This window comes from Penicillium nucicola (genome assembly GCF_028828085.1).
Source record: "Penicillium nucicola strain IBT 29836 chromosome Unknown utg000002l, whole genome shotgun sequence".
Lineage (NCBI taxonomy): Eukaryota > Fungi > Ascomycota > Eurotiomycetes > Eurotiales > Aspergillaceae > Penicillium > Penicillium nucicola.
Genome location: NW_026643126.1, coordinates 1,113,408 through 1,128,118, shown reverse-complemented (window position 1 = coordinate 1,128,118; position 14,711 = coordinate 1,113,408). Strand labels below are relative to the sequence as shown.

General features: G+C 48.1%; 7 protein-coding genes across 7 annotated transcripts; 5 read left to right on the top strand and 2 right to left on the bottom strand.

Annotated features, from left to right (window-relative positions):
* Positions 1 to 135: 135 nt before the first annotated feature.
* On the top strand, positions 136 to 1,555 carry N7511_002184 (uncharacterized protein; the record flags this gene model as incomplete). Its single annotated transcript, XM_057124609.1, has 3 exons — positions 136 to 193; positions 452 to 1,231; positions 1,284 to 1,555. 3 exons carry the CDS (start codon positions 136 to 138, stop codon positions 1,553 to 1,555), a joined length of 1,110 nt encoding a protein of 369 aa, XP_056986768.1.
* A 219-nt stretch (positions 1,556 to 1,774) lies between these two features.
* On the bottom strand, positions 1,775 to 2,749 carry N7511_002183 (haloacid dehalogenase superfamily protein; the record flags this gene model as incomplete). Its single annotated transcript, XM_057124608.1, has 3 exons — positions 1,775 to 2,473; positions 2,526 to 2,685; positions 2,736 to 2,749. The coding sequence occupies 3 exons, from the start codon at positions 2,747 to 2,749 to the stop codon at positions 1,775 to 1,777; spliced, it is 873 nt and encodes a 290-aa protein (XP_056986767.1).
* Positions 2,750 to 2,881: 132 nt separating this feature from the next.
* On the top strand, positions 2,882 to 3,841 carry N7511_002182 (uncharacterized protein; the record flags this gene model as incomplete). Its single annotated transcript, XM_057124607.1, has 3 exons — positions 2,882 to 2,989; positions 3,052 to 3,678; positions 3,740 to 3,841. The coding sequence occupies 3 exons, from the start codon at positions 2,882 to 2,884 to the stop codon at positions 3,839 to 3,841; spliced, it is 837 nt and encodes a 278-aa protein (XP_056986766.1).
* A 513-nt stretch (positions 3,842 to 4,354) lies between these two features.
* Positions 4,355 to 4,744, top strand: N7511_002181 (uncharacterized protein; the record flags this gene model as incomplete). Its single annotated transcript, XM_057124606.1, has 1 exon — positions 4,355 to 4,744. One exon carries the CDS (start codon positions 4,355 to 4,357, stop codon positions 4,742 to 4,744), a length of 390 nt encoding a protein of 129 aa, XP_056986765.1.
* A 934-nt stretch (positions 4,745 to 5,678) lies between these two features.
* Positions 5,679 to 8,024, bottom strand: N7511_002180 (alpha/beta hydrolase family protein; the record flags this gene model as incomplete). The annotated part of the gene is made up of 4 exons (XM_057124605.1): positions 5,679 to 5,722; positions 5,880 to 6,108; positions 6,200 to 7,931; positions 7,990 to 8,024. The coding sequence occupies 4 exons, from the start codon at positions 8,022 to 8,024 to the stop codon at positions 5,679 to 5,681; spliced, it is 2,040 nt and encodes a 679-aa protein (XP_056986764.1).
* Positions 8,025 to 9,198: 1,174 nt separating this feature from the next.
* N7511_002179 (uncharacterized protein) lies at positions 9,199 to 9,887 on the top strand (the record flags this gene model as incomplete). Its single annotated transcript, XM_057124604.1, has 2 exons — positions 9,199 to 9,472; positions 9,529 to 9,887. 2 exons carry the CDS (start codon positions 9,199 to 9,201, stop codon positions 9,885 to 9,887), a joined length of 633 nt encoding a protein of 210 aa, XP_056986763.1.
* A 733-nt stretch (positions 9,888 to 10,620) lies between these two features.
* Positions 10,621 to 11,598, top strand: N7511_002178 (uncharacterized protein; the record flags this gene model as incomplete). The annotated part of the gene is made up of 1 exon (XM_057124603.1): positions 10,621 to 11,598. The coding sequence occupies one exon, from the start codon at positions 10,621 to 10,623 to the stop codon at positions 11,596 to 11,598; it is 978 nt and encodes a 325-aa protein (XP_056986762.1).
* Positions 11,599 to 14,711: the final 3,113 nt, after the last annotated feature.

Genomic DNA, 14,711 nt, shown 5'->3' with positions numbered 1-14,711 from the left:
AAGACGAGCTTACCAACCCGTGGACACCCGTCTGCGTAGCATCGACAGAGCCTCAACTCGAGAGACAGCTATTGCGAAAGTCTTCGCCATCATGTTCCCGAGATTCCTCTGTTTCGATAAACAGCGAGCCTGATGATGGGACGAAGTGCCCTGGTCTGGACCCTGCTCGCAACTATTACAGAAGCGCAGAGTGGTAAGCATCCAGACACGTTGTATACGTATATCAGGGCTGCTGCTCACTCCCAAGAAGGACTCCAGACGGCACCACATTATTGACAGACTCTGCGGACTACTGTATAAGAACTTATATCCTGCAAGTTTACATGCCACTCCTGCTGCTGGTCCTCCAATTAACATATCAACAGACCACCAGATCTACTAGAAACCAACCAACCCCACATACTATCACCATATTCAACACTTCCCTCAGCAGAACCAACCTATGCAACAGCAATCTATCCATTCTACAACCTCACGGACCCATCAACAACCCTATTCCTATCTTCAGTCCGTGACCATCCAATCCGCCTCTCCTCAGCCCTAGCCCCAACAAACATGGCAAGCTACTCGTTGGTAAACCCAATGACAGAAGCATACATAACCCCCCACTCAATGATCTACCCATCAATTCTAGGCGGAACACACTTCCTCACAGGCTCAGACAGTTTGATCTCGCTCTTCGATATCTCAAGACCAGGCAATCAAGGCCCCATCACATCAATCCCAACAATACCCAGCAAACGCAAGCAGATTGTCGGCGGCGGCGTCGGTATGAAGGGCATTGTATCAGCTCTGGCAGTCAATCCCAGCGGAGACGGAGTCCTCGCTGCGGGCACATTCACCAGAAATATTGGACTTTATAGCTCGAATGGCTCGGGCGAATCGCTGGGGACATTTAGCATTGCGAAAACAGAAGCAAACCGTGATATTGGTGGCCGCGGTGTCACGCAGCTTGTTTGGAGCCCCTGTGGCAGGTATTTGTATATCGCCGAGCGCAAGAGTGATGGTGTGTTGGTTTATGATATCCGGGTTCTTGGCCAGATGCTTGGTCACCTGCGTGGTCGCAAGGCTCTTACGAATCAGCGCATGAACATTGATGTTGTACCTTCTGGTCCGGATGGGTCTCATGAGGTCTGGGCTGGGGGGACGGATGGGATGATGAGGGTCTGGAGGGATCCTATTTTCTCGGCGGAAGACAAGGATCCTGATTGGGAGTTTAGGGTCCATGATGGTATGTTTTCTTGAGCCCTTTGATTCTGGAGGACCTTGCTGATGTTTTATAGATACCGTGTCGAGCACCATTCTTCACCCTATGGGTAGTGTTGTTGCTACATGTTCTGGGCAACGGCACTACGACCAGGATGATTCTTCCGACGATTCATCCGCCGATGAGGATGGATCGGTGATGAGTGCTCGTAAAGTCGATAACAGCCTCAAAGTTTGGTCTATGCCATTCTTACGCCCGGATCTTGAGATTGATCAAGGTCTTGATGACAAGGAATACCCTACGCGAGAACCTAGTCCCCAAGATGAGAGCCATGAGACCACTAGGTAATAAGAATAGACATTGGTCTTTGGAAACGGAGCTGGGCTCCTCTGAAAATTATCGAAGACTTGAAAAAATTCCATTATGTGGTAAAGGGAGATGACATTGAATGTAGTAATTGAGCGATGAGTATGCTTTGACGCTTCAAATCAATCACAGCTATACAATCATCAAATCTAAGTAGTCTAGATCTTTACATCTCAACCATTTATCTCTATTGAATCCCACTCAAGGAATCCTAATCCCATACTTCTCATACGGGAAGTCTTCCAGCGTAGCATACAGCTGACCAAACCCATCTCCAATAGTTCCGGGCTTACCAGAGCCCTGCAAACGCCAAGCCTGAAGCTGCTCAGCCTCTTTCTCGGCATCAGTCTTCTCCTCTTCCTTATGCGATCCAGTAGCGCCAGCAAGAACCTCTTCCTCGCGACCCTTGAACGCACCCAGGAGGCCGGGGTGCGGGCACCAGACAACCTGCATACCAGCCCGGCGACCGGCCTCCACACCCGGAACGGCATCTTCAAAGACGAGACACTCCTCGGGCTTAATTTCGGTCTTACCCTCTTTGCGCAGCTCAACGTTGATAGTCTCCAGCGCGAGCAGGTAGATATCAGGCAGGGGTTTGCCGCGACCCTTGCCGATGCGAGGATCATCACCAAGAACCTTGTGTGCGTCTGGGAAGACGGACATTAGCTCAGTCTGGTGGTCGGTTTTCAGCTTGTAGTTGCCGCTGTGGGATGAGGTGGCCAGCGCGATGTACACTGGTTCGTCGGTTGTCTTGGTTGAGGCGAGGTTATTAAGAAGTGTGCGTACACCTGGCAGAGGCTGGGATCTAGGGAAGTATTTCCGCTGGAGAGCGGAGCGTTCTTCGTTCAGTTGCTCTTCTGAAATGGAGAGTTGGGCGAAGTCGTGGAAGATCTTGCTGGCCTGTGGATCGTGTTAGTGTGGGTATGTATAATGTTGAGCAAAGTGTACAAACCTCAGGTGCAGGGCGACCCTGCATTTGAGCCTTGATTGACCAAGGTAGCAATGGCCTGCCGTACTTCTGGAGGATCTCATTTGTGATCACGGTGTACAGGTCCTCTGAGTCAATCAAGAGGCCATCCATGTCGAAGAGACATGCTCGGATACGGGGAAGGCTGTTTACTATGTCAATTGATGTCACACAAGCGCATAGAATATTACTCACTTATTGGAAGCCATTGCGCACTAGGGTGTCTGTTCAGAGCAGTTCGAGTGGGATGTTGACAGGCGATAAGACGCGGGGAATTCGTTATCAGTCCCGTGATTGGCCCTTGGCAACAGCCAGTGAGAGTCTCAACTCTTCCTCACATCATGCCTGACTCCAATCCCGAGCGCAGTGTCCCTGTCGATGCCGATGCCGATGATAGTGGCGATGAGGATGTTTTCCATGATGCCCACTTTCCAGCTGAGGAGGAAGCCGTGAGTCCGATAATTGTTCGTCATTTATCGCAGTTCCTTTCTAATTGCAATCATCACAACAGCAACTCCTAAAGGAATCCCAAGATATCAAATCCGAAGCAAATCAGCTTTTCCTTGTCAAAAGCTACGATCAAGCCATCTCCTGCTACGACCGAGCACTTGCCTCATGCCCGAGTTACCTCGATTACGATGTCGCCGTGCTGCATAGTAATATCGCAGCCTGCTATTTAAAAATGGAGGACTGGAAAGCCGCGGTAGACTCGGCGACTGTCTCCATCGATCGCCTAGATAAGGTGATCCCGCCATCTGCGCAGATCAAGGATGACTCGAAGGAAAAGACTACCTCCGACTCCGACGGAAAAAGCACTGAGGGTGTGGTGGAAATATCGGGAGACGACGAGGAGGCCGAAGAAAAAGAACTACAACGGTTGAAAGACCAGGACGAGCAGAGAAGCAATGTGATGCGCATCCAGGCCAAATCACTAATGCGACGCGCAAAGGCAAAGTCTCAAATTGGTGGCTGGGGCAGCTTACAAGGCGCTGTAGAAGATTACCAGACGCTTTCTGCAATGGATAATCTCCCTGCTGATGATAAGAGGATTGTACAGAGGGCCTTGCGTGAATTACCGGAGCAGATCAAGCAGGCGCGGGAGAAGGAGATGGGTGATATGATGGGCAAGCTGAAGGATGTGAGTACAAGTACCCTTGGCTCTTTGGCCAGACCTCGATGCAAATGTTGACTTCTCACAGCTTGGAAATGGTATCTTGAAGCCATTTGGTCTGTCTACCGATAACTTCAACTTTGTTCAGGACCCCAAGACCGGTGGCTACAACATGAACTTCCAATCATGAGCGGCTGGAACTCGCGGTATACCCCAGGCATCAACAATCTTTTTTTTACGAGAATTTTGCATACATGGCGATATGCCTGAAGGCGTTCTGACTCTTGTTCCCTTGCAATTCCATTTGATATATTTACACTTTGTCCAATATCCATAGAAAAAGATACACCCAAGTTTCAGCACCAGTTACACTGTGGCAATCTATAGACAGGGATCTTGGACATATCGGATTTTAACGAAGAGTACGCCCATACTATCAGACTGCTACTAAGTGAAACTGATGTAGTGAGTGTTAATGTAATGTGGGAAAGACTGGTGAAACTTCGTCAATTTCCAAGGGGCTCACATCTCTACATCAAATGTACTGGGATAGCAGCAGAATGGTATTTCTCACTTGAGTTTCATTTATGCATAGCCAGCCCAAGCCTCAGAAACCGAGTGAGACACGTGCCAGTCTCATCGTTCTCTTTCAATTTCACCTTCCCCATCATACCCACCTCAAAGCATTCAAAAAAAGGCAGACATGTCTCTAAATGTCTTCACAACCGAATCAATTGGCATCAGGAACCACATATCGATCTACATTGAAACAGATCCAACCGCCGACAGCGGCTGGCTACATCATGTCACAGGGACCATCCTCAACGGCATGGACTACACACCCCGACCAACTCGCAACCCAACGGAACTACCAGAATATGTCCCAGACTCACAAAAAAAGATTGCCACGATCAATGAACAGGATCTAGACCGTTTTCGGGAGGAGTGTTGCTTAGCTGTTCCACCCCCACGTCCTCAGGTTACTCTTAGTGGCAAGCGATTGTATCCTGATATACCGCTCTATCGGTGTGGGCATTGGCTTAAGGATGTTGAAGAGTTGGCTTATGAGAGGGGGATATTTAAGAGGCCGTGAGGGCTTTGTTACTTGAGGATGGAGTTTCGTGCTTTTCTTTGGTGATATGGCTAGATTACATCGAATATGCCATGTCTCTTGAAGGTTTTATTGCGGATATTATCACGGTTGCTTGGGGACAGTTTGTGACTTGAAGCGTGTTTTGAACGCTCCTGATTCTTCTTTTGCGTTGTGCAAGTTATCCATGAACCCAGGGCTTCCCTACGTGAGAAACTGTCCTAGGTAAAGCTTTCAGAACCTCTTGCTTTGCAACCCATACCCCTCCATACTGAACCACTAGTATATCAAGTCACTAAAATTCTATTTGCATTCTTTGTTAGGGTATTGCTGTTTGAATATCTGGGATTGCAGCTCATTCCTTTTTTGGCAGCTTATTCTTTGGGAAGCTAATCCATCCAAGCCATGTCACTAACATGCATATGAGTTATGATGGTTTCTGGGAGGAACAAACGGTGAATATACATGCATTATGCATGTCTTTTTATCAATCAATTTCATTTTTCCGATAATCAATATACATTGCAAACATTAACTGCGACTTGCATGAATGAATGATCATGACTCTTTTATAATCCTTGTTAAAAGTTTTACGATGCAAGTAGGGAATAATGACGGGTACGACCGTACAATATAGATAATCTAACAATAGATTACCGAGGTGTTTAAGTCTGGAGATTCTCATTTTTATGGGAATCTCCTTATATACCAGAAAACTCTGCCTTAAGCTAGTCCTAATGAGATTTCCCAGGTGATAAATCACTACGGTTGCCGTCATGGGCTCATTTATGGCATAAACCATGGCCGGCCACCATAAATCTCAACACCACCCCTCATTATCAGAAGCATTTAAATCTGCTATATTTAAAGGCGGGGAATCTTGATAGACTAATCAGGGGCTCTTAAGAGCTAATCCTTTATAAAAGGCAAGACAAGCCTAGGATGAGGGGGCGCTTCGGACAATTTCGATGTAGTATGAAACTAAAATAAAATTGTCACATCCAGGTACAATATTGATGCCATTGGCCAAATCAAGTCGAAGTGCGTTCACCTGCATGACGTATGGTATGTTGAGTACACCAGTCTATTACTACATGCCACCAATGTAGTCTATTATCCGGCTTTTCGGTCGTATGACCTTCGTCGGAGAAGCTCAAAAAACGGCTTTCAACTCCTTTTGCTTGCAAAATTTGGAACGCCGCGAGGCCTTCAAGAATGGGAACTCGATAATCCAGTTCATTGGAGATGATCAGAGCAGGTGTTGACCAATTCTCAATATGATTGATGGGGTTGAATTTATCGTAGCCATTTCGAGATTTATACATGGGACCACCCAAATGGTCTTCAAACCAGATCAAGTCGGATGTCTATTATACCGAAGTCAGCCAAATGCCATACCTTGGTAGCAAATTTACAGCCTTCACCATTTTCAACTGTCGAGAGGATATATAAACTCACATATTGCGTGGAAGTGTTCATAAACCCGCATTCGGATACCAAGGCCTTGAACTGACGTCCAAGTGATTGGCCTTGGATCCAGTTCACCATGAAGCCACCAAAGCTGGTTCCGAGCGCGATGGCTCTATCTGTATCAACATACCGGAGCTCAGCCTGAAGATATGCGAAACCCTTAACATGATCGATATAAGACTTTCCACCCCAGTCATTGACCACTCGTTTAGCATATTCTGCCCCAAAGCCCGACGACCCAGAAGCATTCGGCGCCACGACTATGAATCCCTGCTCTGCCAACAGGATGAAGTTCCAATTGCGCCAGTACCCGGATGCCCAGCTATTGTTGAAAGCCGCATTAGGACCACCATGTATACAATACAACAAGGGGTATTGCTTGTTAGAGTCGAAATCTCGTGGCTTTACCAACCATGCTTGAACTGGCACGTTATCCGCACCAGGCCATTCAATGGACTCGAATGTGGTCTTGTCAAGTTTCAAATCATTTTCCTCCTGTGTTCCTTCCTTAATAGGAGATAGAGTCAGACTTTCCGTGTCCAGGATCATCCAGCGGCGGGAGAGATTAATTGTGCTTCCGGCAACAAATATGGATGTAACTGAGCCCGGCAAAACGTGTAAAGCATCAATTGACCATCCCTTAGTCAGAGGCTTTGCTATGAGACTATCCCCCGCGGATAATGAAGCACGAAATAGCCGAAGTTCAGCCCGGTCTTCAGAGATTAAGAACACGGAGGTCTCGTCGGCCGTAAAACAGACTCTTAGCGGAGAAAGCAGCATCTTGGAAGAGCCATCTTCGCGGCGAAGCTCATGGATTGAGAACCTTAGTTTTCTGTTTTGAGACTTAAGACCCTCACAAATGACAAGAAGGCTTGTATCATCCTCTAACCATGAAATTTTCTTTTGCAAATAAATGAGCCTTTCACCGTCCTTAGAGATCTGCGGAGAGTTGGAAAACCCATTGAATCCAGGAGTTTGTAGTCTCTGCCGCGCAGACAGATCGTGTTGGACCACTGCAGCCATTGGAATGTAATAGACTTCGGCCAATGGTATCTCTGAGATATTTGGTAAGTGGGCTCCAGCCACAACGGCAATTCCATGTTTTGTGAGATGTATTCCCCCAAAAGTCTTATGCTCTTGATCAGTTTCAGAGAGAGTATTAAATAATTCACCGATACAAGGTGAACCTCCTGAGAAGTCCAAAATAGTGCAAAACACCGATAGCTTTTCAGATGTAATCCATGCGTTACTGGTGCGCACAGGCATTCTCGTATATTCACGACCGGAGGACCACGAGTGTGGTGCATCGTTAGCGTTATAGATTTCACCGTTGGATGCCGCCATCGCTGAAAAAGCCAAAGTAATCTTCTGGTCCGATATTGCTACACCTCCCAGCCCGCTCACTTCGCCCGGCAGAGTTCCAGCCAACGCGAAACTCACCGGCGCATCGTCATTATCTAAGCACAGGACAGAAATTTTACTATTCCCGGCTTTGGTCGACTCGAAAAGGACAATATAGTTCGATCCTTCTGCCCAGAAAGCGGATTGGATCTGTGGCCCTTCACGAAGAATTTGGATGACGTCACTCTGGACATGGAGCAGGGATAGTTTTGCAGTAGTGATATGGGTGTCTGAGCAAAACTTTCGCTCAATATAGAGAAAGCGCCTCCCTGAAGAATCAGGCCAAGGGCCTTCGAACTTCGGTATCTCGATGATGGACCTTTGTAAGCGCTGCCATCAGCATTGAGAACGTAAACCTACATTCCTCATATACATACTCAGGTGTTATCATGGTAGATTGGTGGCCTTCCATTGCATAATAGAGAGGAGAGCAGAGCCAATTCAATTCAGTAGGAAGGATGATGGGGAGGGAAAATTGAAACAAAATAAACAAAATTGCTTTCACTCACCCCGCTTACCTTACAGTCAGCAATCACTGTCATCTCCTTCATGGCTGACAATGCCAATTCTTGATGACAGTTCTCGCTTCAATATTTTTTGTAAAACAGGATGACAGAAGATACTAGCAAGTCCCAAAACACCATTATGCCGGAGGGTCGACACCTTTCCAAGATCATATTTATTACTATGTTGTGGCAATTCACTTACCCCATACATTTCGTTTCTATCGGCAGTCATGGAGGCTACAGCAGATCATCAATGCAACCTTTCCGTCGTCCAACTTAGCTGGCCATTTGAAGCGTCAGGTCCATGTACGACGGCGGCTCTTCTTTGCCTCTTGACTCGCCATGCAGAAAATAACTCGCGACCCCTTTCCGCTTGTTTGGAGTGGAACGATTTCTCTCAACCAACTGGAAATAAGAGAGGAGTTAAAAGGCTCATTATCCCAGTGACCACTCAAAAAGAGTCAACGATAGAAGCCCACATAAGTCATATCTACATGTTGTTGAGGGAAATCCGGCGAGGAACTATCGGCAATAATGAGCCTCTTGACGAGTTACCTTGGCAAGATACCTACAGTCTCCAGGTCAGCCTCGTTGCTGGGAACTACGTCTCTAAAGAATCCAACCGAGAGGATTTGGCAATGTTACCTCATTTCTCGTTACAGATGAGGACTGGGTGCACACGTCTGAGGATTTCCTATAACGGGGATTCTTTCGACCATCGCCTTATTCATCATATCAGCCGGCAATTCGAGCATGTTACTCAACAGTTCTCAACCTTGCCTCCCTCTACAGCCAGCCGCGCCAGCAATCTGCTCCTGGGATGGCAACTATACATATCAGGGATTGCACGAACATTCCAACCGGCTAGCTCAGAAGATTAAAAGTTATTTTTGCGATGGACAAATTGTGTTCCTATGCTTTGACAAGTCAGCGGCTGCGATTATATCAATGGTCGCAGTTCTTCGAGCCGGCGGTGCGTGCGCCAACACCAGCCCAGCACACCCCATAGAGCGCCAACGGGCCATGTTTGAAACGTGCGACGCGAAACTGGTTTTGTGTAGCTCCAATTGAGTGAATCGCATGCGCGAGGTCGTGGGCGCGGATTGTACCGTGCTGGCCATCGACGCTGAAGGACTTGCTGCTCTTCCCGCCACAACAACTAAGTCAATCGCCCAGCTTCCTCGATTAGAGCCAACTTCGTTGGCATACATCCTGTTTACATCTGGGATGACCGGGAAACCAAAGGCGATTGCGGTGGAGCATGGCTCACTTTGCACCACCGCCATAACCCATGGGACTAAATGGCGCATGGGCCCCGGCGCTCGCGTATTGCAATTTTCAGCATATTCATTTGGTAACACAGCCATCTACTTCCTCTTTTCAAGATTTGTTACTGATCTCCTTTGGCAGATGTCAGCGTTGCCGACAGTTTCTTTTCAATCACGCAAGGCGCGTGCATTTGCTCCCCATCAGAGACGGAGCGACTCGACGACTTAGCAGGAGCCGCGAAAAGGATGAAGGCAAATTGGGCGTATTTGACTTGCTCCATGGCTGCAAGTATCCCCCCGAGCTCCATGCCATTCATCAAGTTTCTTCTTGTTGGCGGAGAGCCCCCAACCAGCCAGATGGTCCAGAGCTGGGCGCAATCTACAGACCTTGTCATATCGACTGGGCCGGCAGAAAGCTCAATTCATTGCATGGGTAGTGATCCAGTGTCTCCAGATTCGGATCCTATGAATGTCGGCCGTGCCATTGGTGGTCGTCTGTGAGTGACGGAGCCCGATGATCCCAACAAGTTTGCGCCCTTCGGTGCCGTTGGAGAATTGGTTGTTGAAGGTCGTATCGTTTCTCGTGGCTACCTAGGTGACCCGAAAAAGACGGCGGAGGCGTTTGTCACGGAGCCACACTACCTTCCGTTTCCAGAAAGATGGTCTGGAGCAACTCGCAGACTGTACCGAAGTGGTGACTTAGTGCAGTATATGCCGGATGGCACGACGCGCATGATAGGACGAAAAGACCATCAGGTCAAGATACGCGGACAGCGTGTTATGCTCAGTGTACAGAAGTCGAAATTGAAGACATCGGTGAAACTACGGACTTCCAGCATACAATGTTCTGTTCTGGAATACTAGCTGAAGGTGGCTGGAACAATCATCTCTGGGTGGATCTTGCTCCATATACCGATGTGGATTCCATCGAGCAAGCGTGTGCATCCTTGCTTGCGACAACTCCTATTCTCAGAACTGCGTTCGTTCCTTTCAGGGGATCCCTTATGCAGGTTTTGTTATCAAGTGGACGACTTGAATTTCAGCGCCATGTCTCTACAGATATTGCTGCGAGCACGACGCAATGGATTATGCAAGATAGGGCACGTCCTTCATCGTTGACAACAGCATTATCAGTCAGAAGGGTCACGCAACTCGACTCATTCTTGGAGTTTCACATATACAATACGACGGGATCAGTCTTCCAATATTTTCTAAACAGTTGGATCAAGCAATCATGGGCCAGACCATCATTGCACCGCCTACTACGTTCATTGACTACGTGCAAATTGCCAATGCATCTTTCACGACAGAGGCGAAAAGTTATTGGCGAGACCTCCTCAAACAATCCAAACCGACCGACCTTGTCTTGCATTGCAAACCGATCTACCAGCATCCTATGGCGTCCATATGCATGCGGGAGATCAAACTTCCAAAAAAGCGGTCTCAGAATTTCACACTCGCCACGGTGGTCAAGACTGCATGGGCCTACGTTCTTTCAAAATGGGCATCAACAGACGACGTCACGTTTGGTACCCTGGTATCCGGGCGCCATTTTTCAGATCAAGACCTATCCACCGTTGTTGGACCATGCCTCAACCTTCTCCCAGTCCGTGTACGCACGGCCACAAGTGGCAATGCCCCTCAAGGCCTCCTTCAGCAGGTTCATGATCAGCACCTCGCAACACTTCCTTTCGAGGGGACTGGATACAATCGTCTCATCACTTCATGCACAGACTGGGCCCCATGGACACGATTTAGCTCGATCGTGCACCATCAACACCTCGATCAAGAGGATCACCGCGTGGGACTTATCGCCGCCGAGAATGATTCGGCTGATTTATGGATCGTTACAGAACCACAGGCAGATGGTAGCGCGTTGATGTTGGAGCTGATGTACAGCGACCAAGTGTTCTCTGCAGAAATCATTGCCGTGCTAAGTTCATGTATGTGCGAGACCTTGGAGGCTCTTCTCAACTTGGCACCCGAATCGCCGCACCTGCCCATTCAAAGCTCTTTGTTTGCCGCTTTGCCCGCACTTCCTATTCAACCTGACGAATTCCATCCCAGCCAGGTCCAGACATCTCATGTCATTGAGAATCCTTCTTCCTGGGAAGCCTACCAACAATCGGAACGCAGAATTCATGAGATTGTGTGCGAAGCCTGGCGCTCGGTGGGTCTGGATCCGATTGAGGGTCTGAACAAACCATTCTAAGATAGAAGCGGTTCCATTCTCGCCGCAGTGGAGCTTGCTGGTGTCTACAAACGGATGTTGAACATAAACCTGCTTGTCGATGACCTTGTGATTGCGGGCACCGTCCAAGAGCAGGTTAATATTCTTCTTCGTTGCTCTCATTCTGCGACTATTTGACCAGAATTGAGTTGTTTCATGTCATCGTATTTTGTACCCCTGGAAGATTCCCGCTTTTGATTCTTCTAATCTTTCCATTAGGCGATGGTGCCGAGAGAAAGAAGCTCACGTGTTTTTAATTCTTCTATTCTTTTTTCTGTTCAACCCCCATCCATGCTTTTTGATTTCCCATCCATGAATTCTTTTCAAACGTAAGCGACCTTAGAGCCGGCCGTTCACATCCACTCCAGCATTTAACAGCATTTTCACAATGCCGACATGCCCATTCCGAATTGCCAACCGCAGCGGTGTCAACCCTTCTGCATTGGTGACCCCCATTTGTGCAACGTCCTGGTGGCGGAGTAAGAGCGACAAAATCCTCTCGTCTCCTATCCTCGAAGCCAAATGTAATGGGGTGGACCCCAAATTATCCTGGATAGCTACCTGGGCCCCGTGTTCGATGAGTAAACTCACGATCTCCAGGTCCCCTTTCATAACTGCTTCATGCAGGGGACTGCATGGCTCATTAGCGAAGACGAATCCGTAATTATCTAATTCTGAAACTGGACATATTGGTGCGGAGGGCGTATTGTTGGTCCCGCTTTCTTCGACATCGTCATCGTCATGCAGTCTTGTTGTCGTGGGAGATGTCAGATCTAGGGGTTTCTGAGGCGATTGTTTTCAGTTTCGCGTTGTGCTGGATTGCAAAGTAATTGAATGGCCTACTATTGGTGGAACACTAATGCTTCCATTTGGGAGATCTGGTAATTCAACCCCTGTGTTCTGGTGGGGGGTATGATGATGGCGCTGGTCACTATCAGTGCGACACGACTCGAACATGTTCATAAATTGGTCGTAGGTGTCCAGCTTTTGTTTAACAAGCTTCCCTGTGTGAGACATTTTTCAGCATAATCTTTCAATAAAAAGCCTACTGTTTGCTTGATAGGGGGACTCGTTTACGGTGATTTCTTTGTGCGAGGCGGTTCTGTTTCTTGCGGCGCTCTGCACGGTCAACCGTGCTGCGTGGCGATTGTATTGAAGTCGCTGTCATGGGATAAGGAATTCGGATTCCTTCACTCTGGAGTGAAGGGTGGAAAGCCTTAAAAACAATTGAATTAGGTACTTAGTTTATCTCCAAGGTTAGCCCCAAAGCCTGCTAGTTCACGCAGCTGCGACCGGATTTTAACCCCCCCCCCCGGTATAGATTGAAAGCCAGGTAGTATTCCGTCGGACACCGGCACTATTCCTCGAAATTTCAGGATCTTACTAACGCTAGCTGCCAATGAGGCTTATCTACCCGCATGAGGCTTCCCGATCAATCTCCACAACGTGAAGCTTAGCGATTCAACCCCGCCACTAAGGGAGCATTTGTTCCCTCGTGGGGTCAATAATGCGGCCCCCGCCTCGCCTCCTCCCCGTCAGCCCGAAACGGGTTACCCGCGGGCGGGGCCAAGGCCTACCTGAAACAGTTTAGTTCTACGTAGAGTCGTGATTTCTATTCGTACTGGGGGATTCTCGACACCTCCGAGATCGGGTCGTAGATCGGGACTTCCAATCCCAAGGGGGTAAAAAAGCTTGTGATCCAAAGTCCAGCTCCACTTATGCAAAGTCGATGCTGGTGATATCCGTGCCCTTCGGTGACACCCACAAACTTACAATGACGCGGCGGCCACCCCGAGACTTCTTGTGAGCGGGTTACTTTCATTGGAGGGAGATCGAAAGCTCTTGAGTGGTGATTTGGGTGCATTTGCGGGGTCCAACTCTGACCATCCGATTGGGTGAACCAGCCATCTCATCTGCTGAGAACGAAATGATTCAGCCACTGTGTATGAGCCTCCATGGCCCATCGAGACCGATGGGGTGACCACACAGGTGTACGATGTAGAAAATCCTTGTCATCACCTTCCCTAACCGCCCCTGCCAAGGAAACTGACGCTCCCTTAGCGGTCAGGCCGCTAGCTTAGCCGTGCTAAGCTCCGAGTTGTGGAGATCATCCGACAAGCCTCATGCGTGTGGTGGCAGGTGTCATTGGCAACTGACGCGAGCAAGGGCCTGAGCTTTCGAGGAATGGTGACAATCTCCATCGCCACGTAACCAAGCCGATGTGTGGCTTTTCAACCTAGACGGAAAATCCGATCGCGCTCTTTCGACCAGTTGACAACTTGAAGGATATAGGATTCGGGAGAAAAAAATCGCCTTTGACTTGAACTGATTAGGCCGGGCCCTTGGGCATACGCAGGAGCAGGTTTTGTTCTGCCGAGGACTACCCAAAAAGATCATGATGTCTCGGAGTTAAGTTACCGTGATGTGTACGGAGCACACAAAGTGGTATTGCAAAGGTTTTTGACCAGTGGCACTTCGGTCATGACCCACGTTTATTTACTGCCGGCCAACCCCTTCGAAATTCATTCAATTCAATAGCTAGTGTGCCAGCTATCTTATTTAATGACATGTACTATAGAAGACACGATTAGAGAGGAAAATTAAGAGGTCAATATTATAGTGTGTATACTGGCGCAATAGAAGGCGAGTACGTGGATGTACTAATAAGGTAGGCGGTAACTAGGGCGGTCAATTCTAAAGTGGGGCATCATGTAGCACTGGTCAAAAACCTTTGAAACCCCACTGTATTTGATCTAGAGCACTGTACTTAGCCAAGGGCAGCTACTGCCAGAATGCTTAGTCACTAAATAGCCAGTATGTCACTATTGACATTTAATGACTTGAATTACCCCATGAAGCGTACTTCAGTCCTTAGGACCGCTAACGGACGTTGAAATATAGTGTCGCTGTTAGGTAGCTTGATAAAATGAAAGTGTTCAGTAGTGATATGGCAGGCGGTAGACGAGGCGGTCAGATCTGGGAGTAGTCAAGGACAAATACTTTTGTAACAACACTGTATATTATGTACGATAGAGCAGGGTCCGAGAGACTCTAGTCATGGGGCTAGCCGAAGGTTGTGTTGTTTTGTCTATTTT